The 21,648-nt window shown below is 47.5% G+C and overlaps 1 protein-coding gene across 2 annotated transcripts in view; it reads right to left on the bottom strand.

The window, feature by feature from the left end:
- The window catches only part of KNTC1 (kinetochore associated 1), a 2,501,313-nt gene that overhangs the window by 1,531,665 nt on the left and 948,000 nt on the right, over window positions 1–21,648 (bottom strand). For both annotated transcript variants that reach the window (XM_069619627.1, XM_069619628.1), the window contains exon 35: window positions 16,731–17,020. In XM_069619627.1, the coding sequence (XP_069475728.1) occupies window positions 16,731–17,020 (290 nt within the window). The remainder of the gene's footprint in view (window positions 1–16,730; window positions 17,021–21,648) is intronic.

Here is a 21,648-nt window from a genome sequence, read left to right as displayed (position 1 = left end):
ACCTTGGCTGGGGTGCTCTGTGCCTCTACCCCAACTATATTGTGGGCAGAAGCACAGATACCCAACTCCAGTTTTTACAGGTGGATTGAGAGGTGATTTTTCCAGATTTGTTCCAGGCGGAAGAATCAGTTGTTTTTTAAAATATTCTGCAGGTCTGGTTTCACCCCACCAATCCTAATCCACAGATTATCTCTTTCCGTATGCTCACACTTTAAGAAATGCTTCACGAACGGGGCCTGGATAAAGCCGGTCCTAATTTTAGAGCGATGTTCGCTATTGCGCATGGAGAGCAGTCTAGTTGTCATGCCTTCATAGATTATGTTACCCTGGCAACGGATGGCATGAATTACATTTTTAGAATTTCAATTATAGAATAGTTGGATCCTCCAGCAGAGTGATTTGCGAACAAACTGATTTGTTTTGATGGTGTATAAACATGCTACACAATTACCACAAGTAAAGTTTCCAGTTATTGGCTCCATTGAATGGTGTGAACTCTTGCGGCAGAAATATTTAGAGTGCATCAGCTGATCTCTAATGTTGTACTCCCGTTTAAGAGCAATTAAATGTGGCTTCTTCAAATTACAAATAGACTCAATTAGTGGCCAATGTTTCTCTAGTTTTATTTGTCCATATAGGGAGAAAAAGGTGGGCACACAAACTATAGTGTCATCAGTTGTGTTCTTGTTTTGCCCTCCAAGTCATCTCTAGTCTAGAACCAAGCACATTTGGCTGACCGTTTCAACAAGTTAAATGTATACCCCCAAGTTTGCAGTTCTGCAATAAAGGTATTGGCATGAATTGCATAATCCTTATATGTGCAATTCCTCCCAATCCTTAAAAAATTGTCTGGATGGGATTTTCTCTCTAAATGATTTTGGATGCGGACTAGAAAATAAAAGTTTAGAATTACGGTCCGTGTCTTTACGGTAAAGGGTGGTAAATAGATACCATGCAGAGTGTCCGATAGTAATATCAAGAAACTATAAAGTATCTTTATTGCCTGCCTGGTGAACCCGAGATTGGCATAGCATTAGTTTAGCTACTCCAAAAAAAACATTAAGTCCAGTCCAGTGTCGCCGCCCTGCCAAATGCAGAAGACATTGTCAATGTACCTGCTCCAATGGGCTAAGCACATTGAGTATAGGTTTTAATGTAAATTAGTTCATCCTCAAATTGGGCCATATATATGTTAGCCAGACTCGGGGCAAAAGCTGCACCCATAGCCGTGCCCATGATATGATCATAGATGATATGCCCAAAAGTGAAAAGGTTACTACCTAGAGCCAATTCCAGAAGTTGGTGTATAACATGTAGATGAGACTGTGTGGACTATGCCTATTGTCCAATTTTCTAAGGATTAAATCAAAGGTTTCACGTTGGGGGATCTTGGTGTAAAGAGCTGTTCCATCACAGGTCACGAAGACCTTGTTAGTGTGATTGTGCGGAAGACCCTCTAATCGCTTAAATAGATCTGCAGTGTCCCTGAGGTATGACCGTGTAGTCTGGCGACAAGGAATGAAGAGACTGAAAACGTGGTGCAATAGTGGTTGCTATAGAATTTTATTAAATGAAAACCAAACCTATCTATCCCTAACTCTAAGGGTATTTCCTTAGCAACATGTCTTCATTTTATCTCGTCATTTGTATAGTGCTTTTCAACATGGTTATGGTCCCAACGCGCTGTATGTTGAAAGCCCTCGGAGGGACCAAAGTATGGGAAACATTAGGAGGTGCTAGGATGTGTGAATGCATAATGGCCAGTAAAGGCTATGAGGGCTTGGCCGAGTCCCTGCTAGCAACCCATTTCTAATTGGCATGGCAATGGGTGGAGAGATGTACATTAGGGAAATAAGGTAGAGGGTGCGTGTAAGAGACGAACAAGTTACTCTCTTACCTGGTAACGTTCTTTCGATGGGATGGTCCTACGACGTATTCCATATCTATGACATGGAATCAGCACAGCTGTGGTGATTACATGTCATAGATATGTAATACGTCGGAGGACCCAATCCCCTCCAATAGTCCTTTATTTGTGTTGCTACAGTTCAAATTTGTGTTGTGAAAGGTAGCTATATTCTTATGGCAGAAGTGTTGTCCAAAGTGTAGTTCTAGTTGTATGTGAAAGCAGATGCATGCTTCCAACTCATCTACAGATCCGACAGACATTTCGCCAACAAACTATGACTCAATAGCTACCATTCAAGTAAATCATCCTTCTCTTACACTCCTAGGTGACTTCAATATGTGGTTCGATATCCCCAACAACCCCATGACTCATCCGCTGACGGTCTTGATGCACTCAACCCCTCCCATCATACAACTGGTCCAACCCACTCAATTGGGCACACCCTTGATCCAATTTTCAGCTCCCATGACATGGTTCATATATCCCGTCCCAAACCACTCATCTGGACCAACCAAGATGCCATCCCTTTCTTTATCCACATGCTTGCCCTTCCTCCTACAACTCCCCCGGTCCACACCCCTGATCTCAAATGCTGGAACAAAATCAAGATAATTCCCAACCTAGGCGAAGCCCTGCTTCTTCGTCCCCCTGCAACACTGGTCCCCGATAGACCTTTAACCATCGATTCCTTCGACTCCTGGCTTAAAGACTCACTTATTCCTCTCACCCCCCCTCGTGCCCCGCATCCTCATGCAAAGGACCGCTACCCAAATGGTTCACGCCCCACATGAGGAATGCCAAAAGTGAGACGCGACTACCGCCATGAGCTTGGTGAAGACCCTTGTTGCGGGGGTCAAACCAAAGGGCAGCACTTTGAAATGATAGTGGTTGTCCCCTATGAGGAACCGTAAGAACTTCCTGTGCATTCGCTATATCGGCACATGGAAATAGGCGCCCTACAGGTCTATTGACACCAGCCAGTCCTGAAGTTCGAGAGCGTGGAGAAACTCTCTCAATGTCACCATCCTGAACTTGTCCCTCCTCAGGAACTTGCTCAAGGACCCGAGGTCCAGAATGGGACGAGACCTCCTCCCTTCTTGGCACCAGAAAATAACAAGAATACCAGCCCGACCCTCTTGGTTCGGGAGGTACCTCTTGCACAGTACCCTGTGACAACAGAGCTCTCAGTTCTTCCTGAAGCTCCTATCTGGGTTATATTGGGGAGGTGGGGGTCTGTTCAGTGTTTTTTTTTTTTTTAAGAAGGGCAGACAACCCAGGCATCCAAGGTAATCTCCTGTCATTGGGGCCAATACCATGGCAACCGTTCAGCAACTGGCAAGTCATGGGAGGGGAAATCAAAGCATCTTAGAGGACATGGCCACCTTCCGGGATGTAAGAAACACCTCTGACAATGCCTAGCTTACGATAACTGCGCTTTTCTGCCATAGGGTACATAGCGCCTATAGCCTCTGCTCCTTGATGCAAAGCTGAAAGCAGGTTTGGCCGGCTGAGCAGTTAGGCCTAGTGACTTAGCAGCAATCTTAGACTTTTAATTTTCCTAGAGAGTCCTGTGCCTTTTGTCCAAGGAGCATATCTCCCTAAAAAGGCATGTCTAGTAGGCGGTTTTGAACATTAGGGGAGAACCCAGGAGGTTTTCAAATAAGATTGCATCCTCATAACTACCTGCGACCCCATAGAGCGGTCAATGCAGTCTGCAACATCCAGGCCCGTCTGCAATGACTACTTGGCTACCTCCTTCCCATTCTCCAAATACACGCATAGCACCCTCAGGGACGCATTCTGCTGCATCTTTCACAGCATTCCACAAACCGTAAGAAAATTGTGCGAACCCGCAAGCGAAGTTTGTGGCCTTGAGTGCCATGTTGCCAGAAGTGAAACGTTTAGTTTAGTTTTATATTATTTATTTATATTGCGTGCTTGGCCCGGATGCATCTGGGCGCATGGCCCAGATTCTTGGCCAAAATGTTCTTGGCCAAAACGTCCAACGTCTTTCCCTCCCTATATGGAAGGAGAATTTACATGGATGCTGCGGGTCTGGTGGATATTGTGGCAGCTTGCACCACAATCCCTTCTGGGCAAGGGTGTGTAAAGAGGAAAGAAAGATCCCTTCTTGCCGGGCCTATACTTTCCAGTGAAATTAGCATTCACAGGGGGGAGACGTGAAAGGGTGTTTCCATAAAAAGGCTAGGGGGTCTGCTATGGCCTGATTGAAAGGCATGTTTGGTCAACTGCCCGACCCTCATCTAGGATGTATATCAGGTCGTACCCCTGAAGGGGTGTGGTGAACGACTTCAGCCCAAGGGTGTCCTACAACCCACTCTACCAATTCCCTATACTTAAAATTAGCATGAGCATAGGGTTAGCTTTGCTGTATATCAAGGTCTGGAGAGGTGTCTAGACCAATGGCAGCTTGTAGTCCTTGGGCCAGTGCCAATAGATCAGCCTGGTCATCGAAATAATCGACACCGCTGGCTCCCGTGTAAATTGGGTCGACGTCATCGTGGTCATCGGGCTGGCCGACACCGAAGATAAACTACCTATTATCAAAAAACAATGACCACGATAGTGGCTGAAAAATTACAAGTTACTCACCGTAGTAACTAACATACTCTTAGTCCTTGGTCCCCTTTCCTCCATACTGCATGGGCGTCCCTCGCTAGGGATGGGAGACAGACCCTTTTTCACCAGAAAAACCATCCTCCCTTTAAACTTAGAGGCACGCGGGGTGCGGCCCTGGGAGCATGCACTACCCCGACCCCGCGCACCGGCGCCACTCATCAGTCCCTATTGACGCGCCGATAATATTTATCATTGCCTCATGACACCAGTATTATTAGGGGGAGGATGGTGGGACGTATGGAGGAAAGGGGACTAAGGACTAAGAGTATGTTAGTCACTACGATGAGTAACTTGTAATTACTCTTACGTTACGTCCCGTCCCCTTTCCTCCATACTGTATGGGCGATTATAACAGAATGTAGCCCCAGGGTGGAGAGGAGACCCTCCGTAAGCAAAGAAGTTCCTCAGAACTGCCTTTCCGAAGGCCGCGTCTGACTTCCAAACAGTAATGCTTACAGGTAGCTGCCATGCTTATGACCTGCCAAGGAACCTGCCGCTGGAATGTGATGGCTGTGGCCTTGGCTCTGACCGCGTGAGCGTGCATGTTGGCTGTCAGCGGCTTGCGCTGCCCCTCATAGGCCTCCTTGATGGCCGCAACCATCCACCTCCAATAGAAGCCTTGGATGACTGATAACCGGGTCTGAAGCCCCCAAAGGTGTGGCAGACTTGCGGAAGCCCTTGGTCCTGTCCAGATAGAATTTCAGGAGTGTCTGACAATCCAAACAGTGCAAGACTGAGCCTCATCCTTGGGGTCGGCAAAGAAAGTAGGTAAGACTATTTCCTCATTCAGATGGAAAGAGGAGGGTACATTAGGTAGGAAGGCCGGGTGAGTCTGCAGGACCCCCATATCCCTGTGGAAAGTGGTATAGGGTTCAGAAGCCACCAGAGCCTAGATCTCGCTAACTCTGCGAGCAGAGGTTAGTCCTACTAGCAGAGCTGTGTTGATGGTGACCAGATCGATGTCCGCGGACGCCATTGGCTCGAAGGGTTTGTGCGCCAAGTCGCCCAACACCAAATTGAGGTCCCACACAGGGTGTGGCTTCTTGATGGGCGAATAAAGCCTGGACAAGCCTGTTCGATGTTTCTTGACTATTGGGTTGCAAGAGGAGAAGACCACCTCCTCAGAGTTCCTGTAGGTCCCAATGGCTGCCAGATAGGTGCAACATGTGTCCACTTGCACACCCGAGTGGGCAAGGTGTGTCGAGAAAGAGAGCACATTGTCCAGCATGCACGTCAGGGGGTCGATCTCCTTACAATCTGCCCAGTGACAGAACCTGCTCCATTTACTCTTGTATTTGCTTCTAGTGGCCTTGCTCCTAGCGCCCTGGATAATCTCCAGGATTGCCCGCGATAGGCTCTGGCGTTCGAGGGTGATCTGCTCAGGAACTACGCTGGGAGGGCTAGCTTCTGAGGAGCAGGGAGAGAACCCTGCCCCCCCTGCTGGGATAGGAGAGGTGCTGGGCCCAGCAGGTGGTGAATGGGTGGTCTGTCCGAGAGGCTGAGCAATTCTGAGAACCACAGTCTCGCTGGCACCAAGGCACTATCACTATGATGCTGAGGTGGCACGCCTCCTTTAGCCTGCGTGGTACCCTGGGGATCAGGGTGTGGGAGTTAGGCTGTCATGCCTTCCCATTGAATCTGCATGGCGTCGCCCAGGGAGCTGGGGCCCTGTCCCTGCCAAGACGTGTACGGCTGCCACTTCTTGTTCTTCCAAGAGGCAAATAGATCCACCTGAGGATGGCCCCATGTGTTGAACCACTTGCAGCACCTGGTCGTTCAATTGCCACTCGTAATGGTTCGCTTGCAAGCTGGCCTCCCCGGGAGGGGGACGGCCATGAGGTAGATGTTTTCCAGGGCCCATTCCCACATGCCGACCGATGGGGTGCACAGCGGAGGGGACCTGGTACCCCCCTGCTTGTTGACATAGTACATGCTGGTGGAGCAGTCAGTCTGGATCAGGACAGTCTTGCCCCCGATGAGCGGGAGAAAGGCCCTCAGGGCTGGCCAGAGGATATGCGACTCCTGCTCCTACAGGGTCCAGACTCCATGGACGCTGTGGCTGTCCAGCCCTCTAGGTAAGAGTCGGTAGAAATGGTGACCTGCGGAGTCGGCTGCTGGAATGGCCTATCCGTCTGCAGATTGCAGTTCTTGGACCACCACATGAGGTCCGCGTGGAGAGAAGGCGGTATGCTGACCAGCTCCGCTTGGGAGCCCTTTTCTTGCTTCCATGAGGCTGCAAAGTGCAGCTGCACTCTCCTCATCCAGAGCCTCGTGTGCGGCACTGCCAAGGGGACCGCTGCCATGATGCCCAGTAGGTGCTGGTACCACCAAGCCATAGTCACTGGTCTGGTAAGGAAGTGCGAAGAGGCCCTCTTGATGGCCGTAATCTTTTCCTCCAAGGGAAAAGCTTTCTCGGAACTGGTATTCTAGATGAGGCCCAGGAAGGGGAGAACTTGCGTGGGCTGCAGCTGAGCCTTCTTGAGGTTGATGGTAAACCCCAGGTCATGGAGTATACTCATAAGGGTGGAGGAGGTGTGGACCACCCCCTCCGGGGATCTCGCCCTGACGAGCCAGTCGTCCAGGTACGGATAGACATGGTGGCCCTGGTCCGGGAGGAGGGCCGCCACTGCATTCATGAGTCTGGTAAATACCCTGGGGGCTGAGTTGAGGCCAAAGGGTTGCACCTTGTACTGGAAATGACAGCCCATGATCCTGAAACACAGGAAGGAGCGAGGAGGTTGCCAAATCGGGACGTGTAAGTAGGCATCCCTCAGATTCAGTGCGCACATCCAGTCTCCCTTGTCTATTGTCTCCGCAATGAGTGCTGGCGTAAACATCTTGAATTTCTGCAGAGGGAGGGAGAGGTTGTGGGTGGACAGGTCCAACACAACTCTCAGGCCAGCCTGGTTCTTTCTTTGTATGGCAAAAATCCTGAAATAGAAGCCTAAACCTCTCTCTGAGGCTGCCACTTCTTTCACTGCTTGGCTCTCGACGAGCGACCGGATCTCCGCTAACAGAGTTGCCGTCCCAATCTGTGGGAGGGGAGGAGGGAGGAGTGGGAGGTATCGCTAGGTGGCACCCCTCGGATACTACAGAGAGGATCCAGGGGTCTGTAAAGTTCTGGTGCCAGAAATGCACGTGAGAGGCAAGCCTGCCACCTACTGGAGACACGTGGACCCGAAGGGACGCATCGTGCCTTTTTACTGTCTGAGGCTCCTGCTGAGGAGGGGGACTGGAAGAAGCCCTTGCCCCCCCCTCCCATTTTTGTTGCTTGCGCTGGTGCTGAATCGGCGAGCGGTCAGGTTGTCTCGGCCTCCGTTCCTGGAATCCCTGGAACACTCCAAACGCACGCCCCTTGTAGGAGCGTTTAATGCGACTGGGTATACGCCTTAGGTGTGGCCTTCGTTAGGATAAAGACTTTGCAGTCTGCAAGCTGTTCTTTTAATCTAAATTCCTCATCGGTGCTAGAGTGGAAGCGGTCACTACCCTCAAACGGAAGGTCCAATATGCGATCCTGGACAACAGGGTTAAACTTAGTAGCCCGACGTTGCGATGCAGATGGCTCGGCAAGAGGCATCGATGTGTGGGCCACTGTGGACTCCATGATGTCCTGCGCTACAAGCCTGGATTCTCCTAGACCCGTCTTGAAGCGTGTCTGGCTGGTATCAGGTAATAAAATTGCGTAAAAAATGTTGCAGGTAAAAGAAATCGCGGCAGCAAAAATGCTGTGGTTTGACCTGGTAAAGGTGTACCCCATTATACCCTTTAAGGGGAGCAGGGGTTGCGGGGGTGTCCCCCTTTCCCCTTAAATGGTATAATGGGTCTGGGGTTTGCAGCGCTATTTTGTAACCACAGCAATTTTTGCCAAGATTTTAAGACATGGAACCGCCTGGCTCTGCACTGAAAGTTTCGGAAGCAAGTCTATTTCCCACCACAACCTCTGGTTAGCGGCTGCCAGCATGGCATCTGCGTTGGCTTGACGCAGGTGCAGGGAGGCGTTCGAGTATAGCTTCTTCCCGTACACCAAGATTTTCTTCTCCGTGGCCAGCAGTGTCGAGGACGAGGTGGCCGAGGACGGCTGAGGCTTAGAGTAGAGTGACACTGCAGCGATCACTGAAAAATGCGGCTGGAGGTGTGTTAAGAGTGTATCCCCCTCCATCTGTCTATACTTGGCATCGAGGTGCTGATTGATACGTTGGGCGGAGTGTGGCTTGAGCCACCCCTTCTTGGCCAGAGCCACAACGTCTTTCTGCATCGGGATACCAGTTCTGGTAGGGGTTTTGCAGGGTGAGAACTTCTGCCAAGACACCCTCCTCGGGCTGCTTGACCTCAGGTTGTGGAAGGCACAGATATTCTGCCAAGCCTGTCGTGGAAGGCCTTCGCTGACGACGGCATGTCAGGGTCCTCCTCCTCGTCTGTGTCCACCAGAGTGTCCACTGGAGCCAGAGGCTGCTAAGGAGGCTGGTGTGGAACTGCCTGTACTGTGGGAGGCAGGGGAGCTGGAATCTGAGGAGCCAGTAGGGGCTGCGCTGGGGCCTGTCGTGTCTGAGCCATGGGAGGAATGACTATGGGCGCCGGTGGGGTGACCAGAGGGAGCAAGTCCCTGACAGCATCTGGGGGGGTTCACATCAGAGCCAGCAACCTTTTCGAAGAACCTGTCTTTGGAGGCAGAGGCAGAGGCAGCAGATGTTGACGGAGTGGCTGGGGGCTGCTGGGGTCAGAGTGCACCCTGTCTAGGTAGCAGGGGAAACCTGTCCTGCGCTGCTGATGGATAAACTGTAGGCCACGTAACTGGTTGACACCAGTCCCACCTTGAAACTCGTTCACCCGCCTGCACTGTTCCTAGGAGGGGCATCGGACGAGCGGCCATGTTTTCTGTCATGGCGTCCATTTTATCGGGCTGTGTGCCAAAGTCGTGGTGCATGGCCCTCTGGGCACAGCCTCGTCAAATACTCTTGGTGTTGGAACATGAGGCCAATCCTGCACCTCAGGTCTAGGCCTGGAAGGCGAATCGCCCTCTGCATTGTTGCCGGTAGTGCTGCGTTAAAGCGCCCCCTCAGACATGGAGCCGGTACTACGGTGTGGCCCCTCAGGTGTAGACCCGGTAGAACAACCTTGCGGTCCCTCAGCACCGATACCGGTAGGGTCCAGAGACCCCACGACCGTAAGGCCGGTAGCTGTGTTAGCCTCAGTGTGTGTGCTGGTAACAGAACCCGAGAGGTTCCTCCCGCTTGGGCGTTTCCTCGCGAAGGAGTTGCCCTTATGGGGTGCGATGGAAAATAACTACCCTCCTTTGGGCCTCGATCTCTGCTGGACAAACTGCTTCAAGTCCTCTGGAGCCAACACTTCAAAGAGCTCCCTCCACTTAGCTAGTCTGTTCTTCAGTGCGTGTGGAGTCAGAGCGTTGCACGCGGTGCAGCCTTCCCAGCCGTGATCAGGGCCAAGGTAGCGGAGGCAAAGAGTGTGGGGGTCAGACGCAGGAAAGAGCCCCTCGCAGGCTGGACACCTGCTGAAGCCTGCGGAAGTCGACGTGTGCCGGGGAGGAGCGTGACGCCGGAGGACCAAGTACCTAGATGACAAATAAGACAAAAAGATAAGAGAAGAATCCGAGGAAGAGCTTGTGGAATTACATGGCAAGGCCAAACCCAGGAGCACTGGTGAAATTGGGCCGTTCATGTTGACGGGGAAAAGGGGAATGAGGAGTGGTGCCGGTGGGCAGAGTCAGGCTAGTACATGCTCCCAGGGCCATGCCCCTGTGTGCCTCTAAACTTAAAGGGGAAGAAGATTTGTTCTGGTGAAAATGGTTCCTTCTCCCATCCCTCGCGAGGGACGCCCATACACTAGAGGAAAAGGGACGGGACATAAGAGTATACAGTAAAATCTAGATCCAAGTTCAGGCTCAATGGAGTTTTAAACTAGACATTACCTACTTATCCATGCCCCAGGTAAGATTTTGAGGTGGGAGCATTTTACACACTGTTTTAATATAGAGTGTAAATTAAATTGTAATAGCAAAAATATTTTGCCTCAGCAAGAGTGTAAAGTGTGGGACTGTGAGGACAGTTTTTCTGAAGTCCAACTAAGGGCGTAGTAAAACCATTCAACTGATACAGTACAAGACTCCACTCGTAGTATAAGGCTGCACCAGCTGAGTTCATGGTAGCTTAGACAGAGCAGCCAAGTGAATCTTAGGAGGGGGCAAGGGCTGTAGGAAAAGTACACAGAAATTGCATTATACATATGGTCCAAACACTGACACTACGTATTGTAAAAATAAAGCGTTTATTTTATATACACACAAACCAAGAGATTCTTGGGAAAGTAAGTACTATCATAAAGCATATAAACACAAAAAAGTGCAACACTAAGTTTTAAATACGCAGACCTTATTTAGAACACCTTACAGTATTTCTAGGGGGGTAAGACAATAGATCACTTTCGGATTACTTTCAGTAATACAAGGGTAGCCGACCCTGTCAGTTATGCAGTGACACTCAAAGAAATCGGTCAACCAACTTGCAAATATACTTTTCTGAATAGTGGAACAAAGATTCAAGGAACAGTATATACCACTACTACTTTTGTGAAACGCACAGTTAGACTAGGCAAGTAAGACCTTTTTGGTGTATTTAAAGGGGCTATCAGCAACAGGTATAACCTTAGACAGACTTATTCTGGACAGGCTAACAGCAAGTCACGGGAAGCAACACCCAGTTGGGGACACTCATACATTCACAAAGTGAATCCAACAGCATTACTTTCGGGGAAGAGGCACAACCAATTTACAGGTGAGTAACTTAACCTTATATATACTTTTCAGAATAGTGCAACACATTCAGGGTAAGACATTTGTAACTGTGCACTCTCAATATACAGTTACCAACCAACCTCTTTTACAAGTAAGTAACTTTTGAACACTTGTTATTCTTTTCAAGGCAGAACCCTTTCCTTATTCTATGGCAGGAGTTCACTCAGTCAGTAGAGGGACCCTAGTGGTCTAGGTGCCAGCTATAGGCAGGGTGACATAGGGTTCAGTTGCAGGCAAATTCTGAGTTCAAGAGGAAGACTGTTCAAAAACTTAAGTATTTCACTTTAAAGTAATTCAAGATCCAGGGTCTTCAGAGAAGACACCCTATGAGGATTCCACAGTGGGCCTGGGTGAAATGGATGTTGGCCTCCCAATCACAGAAAACACCCCAAAGCTATGCAGAAATCACAAAGGCTTAAGGTAGGTAAAATACCCCAGCCAACACAGTACCTCAGCACAGAGGAGCTGCAGCAGGAAGACTTCAGGATCTGCAACCAAAAACGTGGTCGATGGATTCCTTCGTCAAGAAGATAGAAGACAGGACTTTGGAAGGACATTTGCAGCAGGGATTACAGGAGAATGCTCCAGGCAAGAGTGTCCTTGCAGCTGGCTGCGGCTCTGTGGATTTGGCACCTTTTCAGGAGCACCGAAGACAGAATATCTCTGGTCGGATTCTCGTTGTTTGCACGGTCCAGCCCTCTGACGAGGGGTCGTTTCGGACATGAATCATACTTCTGGAGATTCAGCAGGATGCCCTCGAAGTTTCAGTTAGATTTGGGATTTGGAAGACTGTGCACCGCCAGATGGCTAGAGGTTCCAGGGTATTGGGGTTTTACAGCCTTGCAAGGTCACAGCACGGCATTGGATGGCTCAAAATGCAGGTCTCCCCGAGTCTAGTGGGTCTCACCAAGCTCTGGGTCGGGGTCGTCGTTTTCTGAGTCTCCAGGTTGATTGGAAGGAAGGGCTTCAGCAGGCTCCGGTTACACAGCAGGCTCTCTGGTTGCTGGAAATCATCTCAGCTGCGGGTTCTTCATCATCCTCTTCGGTTTTGTTTCCAGTGGTCGACTAACTCTTCAGCTACCTGGATCTGACTTTTATGCAGGAACCAAGCCAATCAAACAGCCTTGCAACATTCAAACTTGGGGGGGGGAGGGGGTTGGCAGTGCTTTCCGGACAGCCAGCCTTCCAGTTTGAACTGAATTCTCACAGGCTGGGAGACAAAGGGCTGCATAGCTTTGGACCACCTCCTTTGCTTCCTGCCTTCACATGCACTTTGGAGTCTGGGCGGGTAATCCACAGGATTTCTGTCGAAGATAAAAATCACACTAAGGAATTTCCCACCCTGGATGTCAGAGGAAGGAACAAAAAAGGACCAGGAACACAAAAATGGCAAAAAAAGAAAACAGGGGCCATTTTGGTAAAACAGCCTGTGGTAAAGGTGCAGCGAATTAATAAAAAGGTTCACTGCCACCAGCCATTAAAGCCAGGTTTGTCCTTGTAACAAATGTTACATTTAAAATGATAAAGGGGATACTCAGGATCTCCCCAGCACTCCACATAAGGTGTGTGTGGAGGGGAGGTGGGTGGTCTCACTTAATATAATGTCAAAGGGATCCAAAGATCTTTTCTACCCTTGGGAACTGTAGCCCTCACAAGGCTAGCCAGAGAAAGTTAAAAGGGGAGCCCCTAGGTCAACCCAGCAAGAAATGTGTTCCAAGAGGATAACTTTTAAAAGACACAACACTATAGAGAGTCTTAAAAATGACATCCATAAAAAGAGTACGAGATTCTGTAAGCACAGGAAAAGATTACCACTCACTATAGGGACAGAATCTCCCAATTGGCCAGAAAGTTCTGGGGTTGACAGAGGTCAGGAAGATACATCATTAATATGAAAATATTACCTAACAGGGACAAAAGAATAGGAAAAATAACCAATACAGTTGTGCAGCAAAGAAGTTTGACTTCAAACAATTACATTTTTTAAAAGCCTTCTCTCTCACAATGTGTATAAACACGCCACAAAGATGCTTCACAGCACATGAACTTCAAAAAATACTTTTGTGCAGTGCAAGCATGCATTCACTGAAAGATCATGTGTTTGTTAAAAGGATACTTCACAATTGTAATTATTTTTTCGATCTTATTGCTGTTGTGATCCTAAAATGCTAGGAAAATAAATAAGCATGAAAGATGCTCCTCTCCATGAGCATTTACATACACAAAACACATAAGTTAAACAGAAAGAAACCATTCCTCATCTCACTGTGTGCTGTTTCTGACAGAAGCTCCTTCCAACACCCTGCAAATTCATCCATGCAGATAAGAAGCAAAAGGTGTGTTCCAGTTTGTCGAGTCACCTGCCCTTTGCACTGAACTCTGCTCTCAAATGGTGCGTAAATTGTACACAAAGAAAGATAAAAAGTGTTATACCTAAAAGATTTGTGACATTAAAAATCCTGGTATGACACTTATATGAAGGATCTGCACCAATGCTACCATCAACGACTCAGATCCAGGATGCGAGCCAGTCATCAGTCCTTCAGCACCAGAAAGTAATGGGAATACCATATCTGGCCAGTTTCCGCTGCAGGAACCAGCTATATGGCTGCTTTCTTCAGCAGAATGCCAATCTCTTGCAGGAGCAGTGACTGGTAGCCTAGAGAGCCTGATGGGGGGGGGGGGAAATATGGTGGCTGCCTCAGGAAGTAAAGGCAGTAGCCTTGGGTCACTACCTGATAGACACAAGCATCCAAAGCAATGGGGAACCATTCCTCAGTGCAGTACACCAGCCTAGCCCCCACAGAAGAGGCGAGTGAGAACTTTTGAAAGTGATTTTGATGCAGTGGAGGGGCCAGAGAGGACAAAAGACAACATAGACAGAGCTACTTTACCACCTCTATCTCGTCACGTGTTACGTCTCTGTCTAGGGGATAGTTGTTAAGAAAGATTTTTCTGAATGTAACTTTCCCTCCTTTATGCACTCCCTTCCCCCCTCAGACCTTTTGCTTTTTGAGTGACAGTGTGCTGACCCTACTTACCAGTGGAGCACAGCCTTCAGCTACACACCACTGGGCTTTTGCTCGTTGTTACAGGGAAACTGTACTTCGGGGCTGTCAGAACTGGGAAACTTAGTCTTTTGACTTTGTTGCCACTTTTGGTAACATTTTATCATTGCGCAAAGTACATTACTATACCGCGCAATGGGGTTCTTGTGGTTTCTGGCCCTAGTCATCCACTAAGGATGCTTTGGTGACCGTACAGTGTGCCTAGGTACAGACTGGTGGCAGCAGAAGCTTTTCCTTGTATTTTTACTACTTTTTACCAAGCCATACCATGCTTACCACGGTTGGCTGATGACTGTGGCTAGTTTCAATCATGGCCATGCCACAAGGTATTCGTCTGTTCCTTTGGCCATTTTGGCCTTTGCCCTTCCCCCTGGTCTTCGTGACCCGGGACATCCTTATTTGGGCATGTAGTTGCCTGCAAAAGCTGCTTCTTTTGCGGGCTCCTGCAGGTTTGTGTGTGGGTACCCAGGAAGTGGGCTGGGACTGTCTGGTCCAAATCCGCACTACTGGGCCAGGATGGCTGGTATGTGCGAGACCACTAAGACCCCAGTGGTCCATAATTGAACCACTGCTGGTGTGCATGAGTGGGGCAGATCTTCCCATTGGCTGACCGGGTGCGAGCTCTCTGACTTTTAGTTATGAGGAGGGCTCCTGAATGTAGACCAGCAGATCAGCAACAGGTCCTAACAGACCTGTTAACGAAGCCAAGTATCCTGAAGGGCCGAGCAGAAACAAGGACTATCTTGAGGCACGCTGGAGAAGATTGGCACCCTGAGCCAGCTGTTGTGCTGGTAGAACCATGCTTTGCACTCTATCTTAGAAGCCCTGCAAAGGTGCTATGAACCTCTGGAATGATGTGACTAATCACTCTCAACGCCTCCTGGTCGCGCTGCAAAAGTGTTTGTTCGGAAGTGTCCCAGGGCCATCCAGTGGACTGTCCAGCTCAAACCTTAGCCACTGTGCATGAGCATCACTGTGTCGAGTTTTGACTATGAACTTGGGAGAATCCGAATTTTCACTGTAAAGCACGCTTTCACCGAGTTGGGTGCCCCTGCTTAACTGTGCTACAGTGACGGTCGCTGAAGGAAGTTTTCCCACGTTCCTTCTTGTGCCCCGAGACCAGCTGCATCAGTGTTTTCTGTCTTCATCACCCTAATCGAGAGTTACAGCTCCTGTCGCAAACCGGACCTGCTTCGACACATGCAGCGCCTGTGCACTTTGAAGCCGAACCGAGGGCAGGAAATTGAACCCCTGACAGCCCCTTCAAGACCTGCCAAGTTTGGACCAACACTGAGGGAAGGGCGGTGTGTACTGAAGTCACTTACCGGTGGCCCCTTGTTCATCCATAACACTTTTAGACACAGGAGATCCCTTGTGGTCCTCTCTTTGGCTAGGGTAGCCCCCCGCTTCCTCTAGTCCTCCAAAAGTTTGGAATAGCTTTGTTCATCGCTGCACATCCCCTCCTGACTCTTGGAACCTCTTTTCACCCTTCAGAATTGTGTCCCTAACTTTTCCAGCTTCCTAAAAAGGTACTTTGTGACTTTTACGCGTTCATCGAACAATGAACACAAGGCTCCATTCATTGTATGGTTTCCATTTCTGAAATATGAAATGCTCAAAGTAATTCGCTCTTTCCTGTGCAGGTATTGGTGGCGTTATTAACTTTATCGCATTGCCTCCAGTGATTATAAATATTTACATAGTGTGTTGCTTGTGTGGTAGCTTGCTATTGCTTTTTATTATTTATTATATTTTGGTATACATCTGTCTAATGGTAATTCTTGGTGTTTCACGGTGTGTGCTCATTGAAGACCCATAATCACCCTTATTCCTCCTGAGATTTAGCCTTGACTGCTCTCCAAACTACAGTGAAATGGTCTATCTTCCAAGATGTGTCCCCTTTTTCACTAACAAGCATGGCCTCCTAAACATCTGTCCATCAGGCCAGAGTTTAGAAATCCATTCTAACACTAGTTTCGTCCTCTTTGGTTGAAGGGTGAACAATAACAAAAGGGCTGACCTCTCCAAATGGTCGACAAGCATCTCTGTCACTGTAGTCTCAAGAGAATTTAGCTCCCTTAGAAGCTAATAATTTTTCAAAAGTCTTGTCCACTTTTAGGTCAAATCTGCAGGTATGACAAAAGAAAGCATGCTGTGTGGAAGGTGTGCCATTTTTGCTCCACCGTTACTGGACCAAACATACATTTAGGCTTTATTGGCATTAGAACCGAGCAGGAATGCACACTACATCACAGTTTCTAAAGTGAATTTCTAGAAAAGCAATATCACCAAATGTTGCTATTACCTGCATATCTTCAATGCGTGTTCAAGGTTTCCAGCATCCAATGACCTCAAGGCCAGTTCTTCCTCTAGCTCTCGCTCAGTAATTTGAAGAAGTGAAGCGAACCAGTGCAGCCGGAACTCAGTAAAAGGGCCCTTTGGACTAATACTCGGACTGAGGACCACCTCTTGCCCGCTTTCAGAAACAGTCTTTGACAAAGCACTCTCATAAGCATTAATGTGCTCTTCAAGAAGTTGGGAAACAAGCAGTTGATTCTCAAACTCTTCAAATGACAGAAAGATATCAAAATGTTCCTGCAAGAAACAACAATCTATGTGAACAAGTGTATGTAACATTTGCTCAACATTATCAAGTGTGAGATGGCCTTAATCTCTGCCTGGCAACTCAATGTGTTGAGATTATCCACATTGTACTGAGTTAAACAGTCCCAACATAATATAAGTAGGCCACATGTACAGCACAGAGCCATCATGCCTAACCCAGTGACAATATGATGTTCTAATGAGATCGCTTAACGCGTTGCCAAAGCATACACTCTCATTGTTTTTGCCCCATGCTCTACTTGAGCACTACGACACAAAAACAAGCAAGCTTATTTCAACATAAGTAACAATGCAATTCACGGAATACATAAATATTACAAGATAAAGTTTCCCATAATAGTTTGGAGTTTTTATTGTAACCTTTCATTTCCAGCAGTATCCGGACAGGGACCTATCACACACCAATAAAGCTCAGGAGCAGCAAAGCATCTGGGATTGCATAGAGTAGCATTTATTATGATGTTATCTTTTATTTCATCCAAGTCAGTTAGTGAGTACATTTACCCCAAGGTGGTTAATGAGCTGATCCCTACTTTCCTGGCTGATACAATAAAAAATGTCTGGGGCTCCTTTGGTTTATTTATTTATTCATTCATTTATTTATTTATTGACAGCGCCCAAACCCGTAAGTGTCCTGGCGCTGGTAAAACTTAGTAAAGAGAACAAAAAGTAAAGAACAAACGTAAAGGTAATCAGGCAATGTTTGAATTGTGATTGGCTGCGGGGCAGAGATCACAGTTTTATCAGTTCTGTTTGTAAAAACACTTATTTTCTGGAGTTGCTCCGACATATTGGAATGCTTCACCTAAGGTTCTTTATCAGAATAAGGAATTAATGGGCTTTCATGGAAATCTAAAGACCAGATCGTGGTACCAAGCTTTGTAGAATGGTTAAAAATGTAGGCGCCTATGCCTGCCCTACTCCAAAGTCTGACTTATGGTTCAGAATGGTATTGGTATAGTCCTGCAACTGATTTTACTGTATTTTGCAATACCTTCTAATTCTTAAGGTTTAGATAAACAGATTACTTAACTCTCTGTAATATTCTTTCTTATAGGTGTTCCTCATCTATGATCTCCAGCGCAGCTGCCTTCTGAATTTCTTTGCCGGCACCCCAACACTGCACGCAGGATGTGACTGCAGGTCAGTACATATGGAGCCACTGCATCACAGTTCCGCCTTTTTCTCCTATCACTCAGCTGCTGAGTGACTGCAGAACAGATGTAAGAGCTATCCGCCAAAGGGCTAGGGTGGGTTGGGGCAATGAAGAGTCCATGGGGGGAGGTGGGAGTGGACCATCCATCACAAAGATAATTACTGAGAAAGTGTCTTGCCCAGACAGGGAAACCAAGCATTCATGTTTGGCAAATGTGTGTAACATGGCCCATGTAGCCATTTGGCAAAAATTCCAAAACGGGGACACCCTACACTCCCCATTGCAGGGCACATACCTTCCAGCTAGATGGTAGCATTCCGAGATGCAGATACAACTATATCTGATCGGTTTAGGTACAGCCCTGCCACCATGGGCACCAGCATAACCCACAAAGCTGGAAATCTTCGCTGACATCCCTTGCCTGGAACACATAGTAGCTCAGAGCCCATACCGAGTCCAGCCTAGAGAAATCGCTCTACTCGGCCATGGAAGGGTGAGGCAAGGAACACAAACAGGAAGAAGACTAATTTGAGGGAGGGATGGGAGACCCGGCACCCTCTTATGGAGGAAGTATGGCATCACAATCAAAGTCTCCTTCTGCTAGGAGAACACAAAGTAAGAAGGTTCAACAGAGTATGTGTGAAGCTCACTCATATGAGGAAGTGATGGCTACCAAGAAAAAACACTTTAGGGCGACCAATGGTGATGAACATTAATGCAAGGGCTCAAATTGAGCGCCCATCAGGAAGGTTATCAATACATCCAAGTCCCACACAACAAACTGGCATGAGGGAAAATGGTTGCTCTCTACCTGTAAAAACTGGATAACAGTTGGGATTGTGAAGAAAGAGCATTGCTCAGGGTTTATTTCCTTTATTTCTTGGGTGCAACTACACCCAAAGGTTTCTTGGCGCTATCGAACCAAAAGTCAGCAGGGGGACAGAACAAGGGCAAGTAGGCTAGAAAAGATACGTTGTAAGTGCTTTCCGGAATGTCAGGTGTTCACTAATAGCCCGTAAGGAACGGGTGATGAGAGTTCCACAAGATCGGGCCGCAACCGACCAAGCACATCCTCCAACAGTGAATTTCGAAAAGCGAGAAACCCACAGAAGGTTAGCAGAGCGAAGAATTCTGGAGGAGGTGATGTTTGATAAGCTTCTCGCTTAGGTACTGTGCACCAAAGCCATAATAGACCTGGAGAACCAGACACAGGGTCTTAAATTTAATTCTGGCCGCAACTGGCAGCCAGTTAAGACTCCGAAGTGTCGGGGAGACATAGCAGATTTGAGCAGGCCAACAGCCAAGTGGGCAGCAGAATTTTGTACCACTTGCAGACATTGGCTAAGGAATTTAGGTGGGCAAGCAATGTAGCATTACAGTAGTCAAGGACCCCTTATTCAGACACCAGAGCTATGTAACACCACAGTTCAGATCGAACATATGAACAAATTTTCCTAAGCATCCTAAGCTTAGCATAACCCGTGCTGCATCTCGTCTTAACCCGAGTGGAAACATGGACTCCAAGGTTTTTAACCACATGGACTGAAGTGGGTAAGGGCCCCAATAAGGAGGGCCAGAAATAGTTATTCCACAGGGACTGGGCCGCTGGAGAACAGCCGAGAACCATGACCTCTATTTTCTCTGCATTAAATTAAAGCCAATTAGCTGTCATCCATGTGCCACTATCCACCAGGCAGTTCTTAAGCTGGGAGGCCATTGCACCCGGTTTAGGGTCTATTCTAAGAATACGTTGGGTGTCAGAATAAACATAAAAACACCTGTGGGTGTGAATCAATTCTATGTCAAGACCCGAAGGCTTGTATTATGCTTCTCTCCATTTACTCAAACTCGAGCAGCATAAATCAAACAACTTTACATCAAAGAATAAACACATTCAAAAACTACATTTCCTATAAAGTCTTGTGTGTGAGTTTCATTATTTTGCTGTCAATGAAAAAAGTCACCATTCCTTCCACCGATCCTCACATATATTGTCCTTTATCCTCTTTGACACTCCCGAGTCCTTCCTCTTACTTTGCTGCTTGGGCAGCCAGTTAAGTACCTAGCGTTACATTAACCTAATGGTATACAAAGTGGCTTATTTGTTTAATGATATGAGTAACGTGTTGTAAGGATTTAACGGTGTAATCTGATAAAGGATTTGGAACACAAACGCGACGGGGTGAACGTTCCGGCGAACGCGTAGCAGGTACAGGGCACTGCTGTCACGGAAGTTCGGGGAGCACGACGGGGACTCTCGAAGGGTTCCGGAGCTCCTCATCCATTACTTCCTTTAGGAGTGACAGTTAGCCAGAACAGGAGAGTTGAGCCAGGAGCCAGGAGTGAAAAAGGGAGTTTTTTCACATATTGAAATAGATCAAAGGGGGAAAGGATTACAGAGCCAACACACCAGAGCGTTCAAAGGAGATAAGTAGGTCTTGTCAGACCGGTGGGCAAATGAGCGTATTGATGCTACGACAGCACCACCTAGTGGCCATATAAGGCTCACCAGCCTTCTTAAGCAGAAAAAGGAGCTTTTTCATCACGCAAATAAGAAATATCTGCCCTAAATACACACTAAACAATACAAACAATGGGTGAGTTGTCTATCTGTACAAAGACTCATTGGACACAATATGTACAGGTAATATATGTGCATAAATTCAAGCATCTGCTCAAGTTGTTTTCATGTGTAGTTTATTAAAATATTCAGAGTTTCTACAGCCGACACGTGTTTCCAACAATGGGTCGTCATCGAGGCTTTTTCACATAATAACCATCTATATTATCATACAATGCAATATTGGTGAAAAATTGCCAAATAGAACAGAAAATGTTGCATGATACACAATAAAGTAGAACATTATACTTACCCAATATTGTTCAGTTAATGGCAGTGGTGATGGGTACAGTAGAGGAAATGGATTTCAAAGAGAACCAATTAATAAAATATAGAATCCATTGCATATATATCTTGTCTACCAATCTTATCCTTGTCATCTGATACCACCAAAGTGCTCTCATATTGTTCCCCCTTATAATGTGACTGGTCTATTCCAAAACGATGGTCATTCCATCTGCAAGTGTGATATGCCAGCTTCAAGCGTGCCTGAAAAACTTGTCTTATTAGTGGGAACTAGAAAAAACTGGGTACAAGTGACTAAAACGCACAATAGCATTGTGATATTTGTTAAGCCCAAAGCATCTATTGAAAGATTAATGGAAACAAGAAGAAAAAAAGCCAAACCCATTCTTCCCGTCAAGAGGAAGAGGGCGAGGGTGCAGACACCCCGGAAGCCAACAGCAGTCCAACACAGGTGAGGAGAAATGCGCAAGCGCAGAAAATACAAACGCATATTCCCGCAGTTGCGGGGGTGGGGTGGTGGGCTTGTGGGGGAGGGGAGTCGCGAAATTGATTTCTTCTGATGCTGGGGTTTTAGAA

Source organism: Ambystoma mexicanum, chromosome 10 (assembly GCF_040938575.1).
Source record: "Ambystoma mexicanum isolate Mex_15411 chromosome 10, UKY_AmexF1_1, whole genome shotgun sequence".
NCBI lineage: Eukaryota > Metazoa > Chordata > Amphibia > Caudata > Ambystomatidae > Ambystoma > Ambystoma mexicanum.
This window is presented reverse-complemented; position numbering and strand designations above follow the sequence as displayed.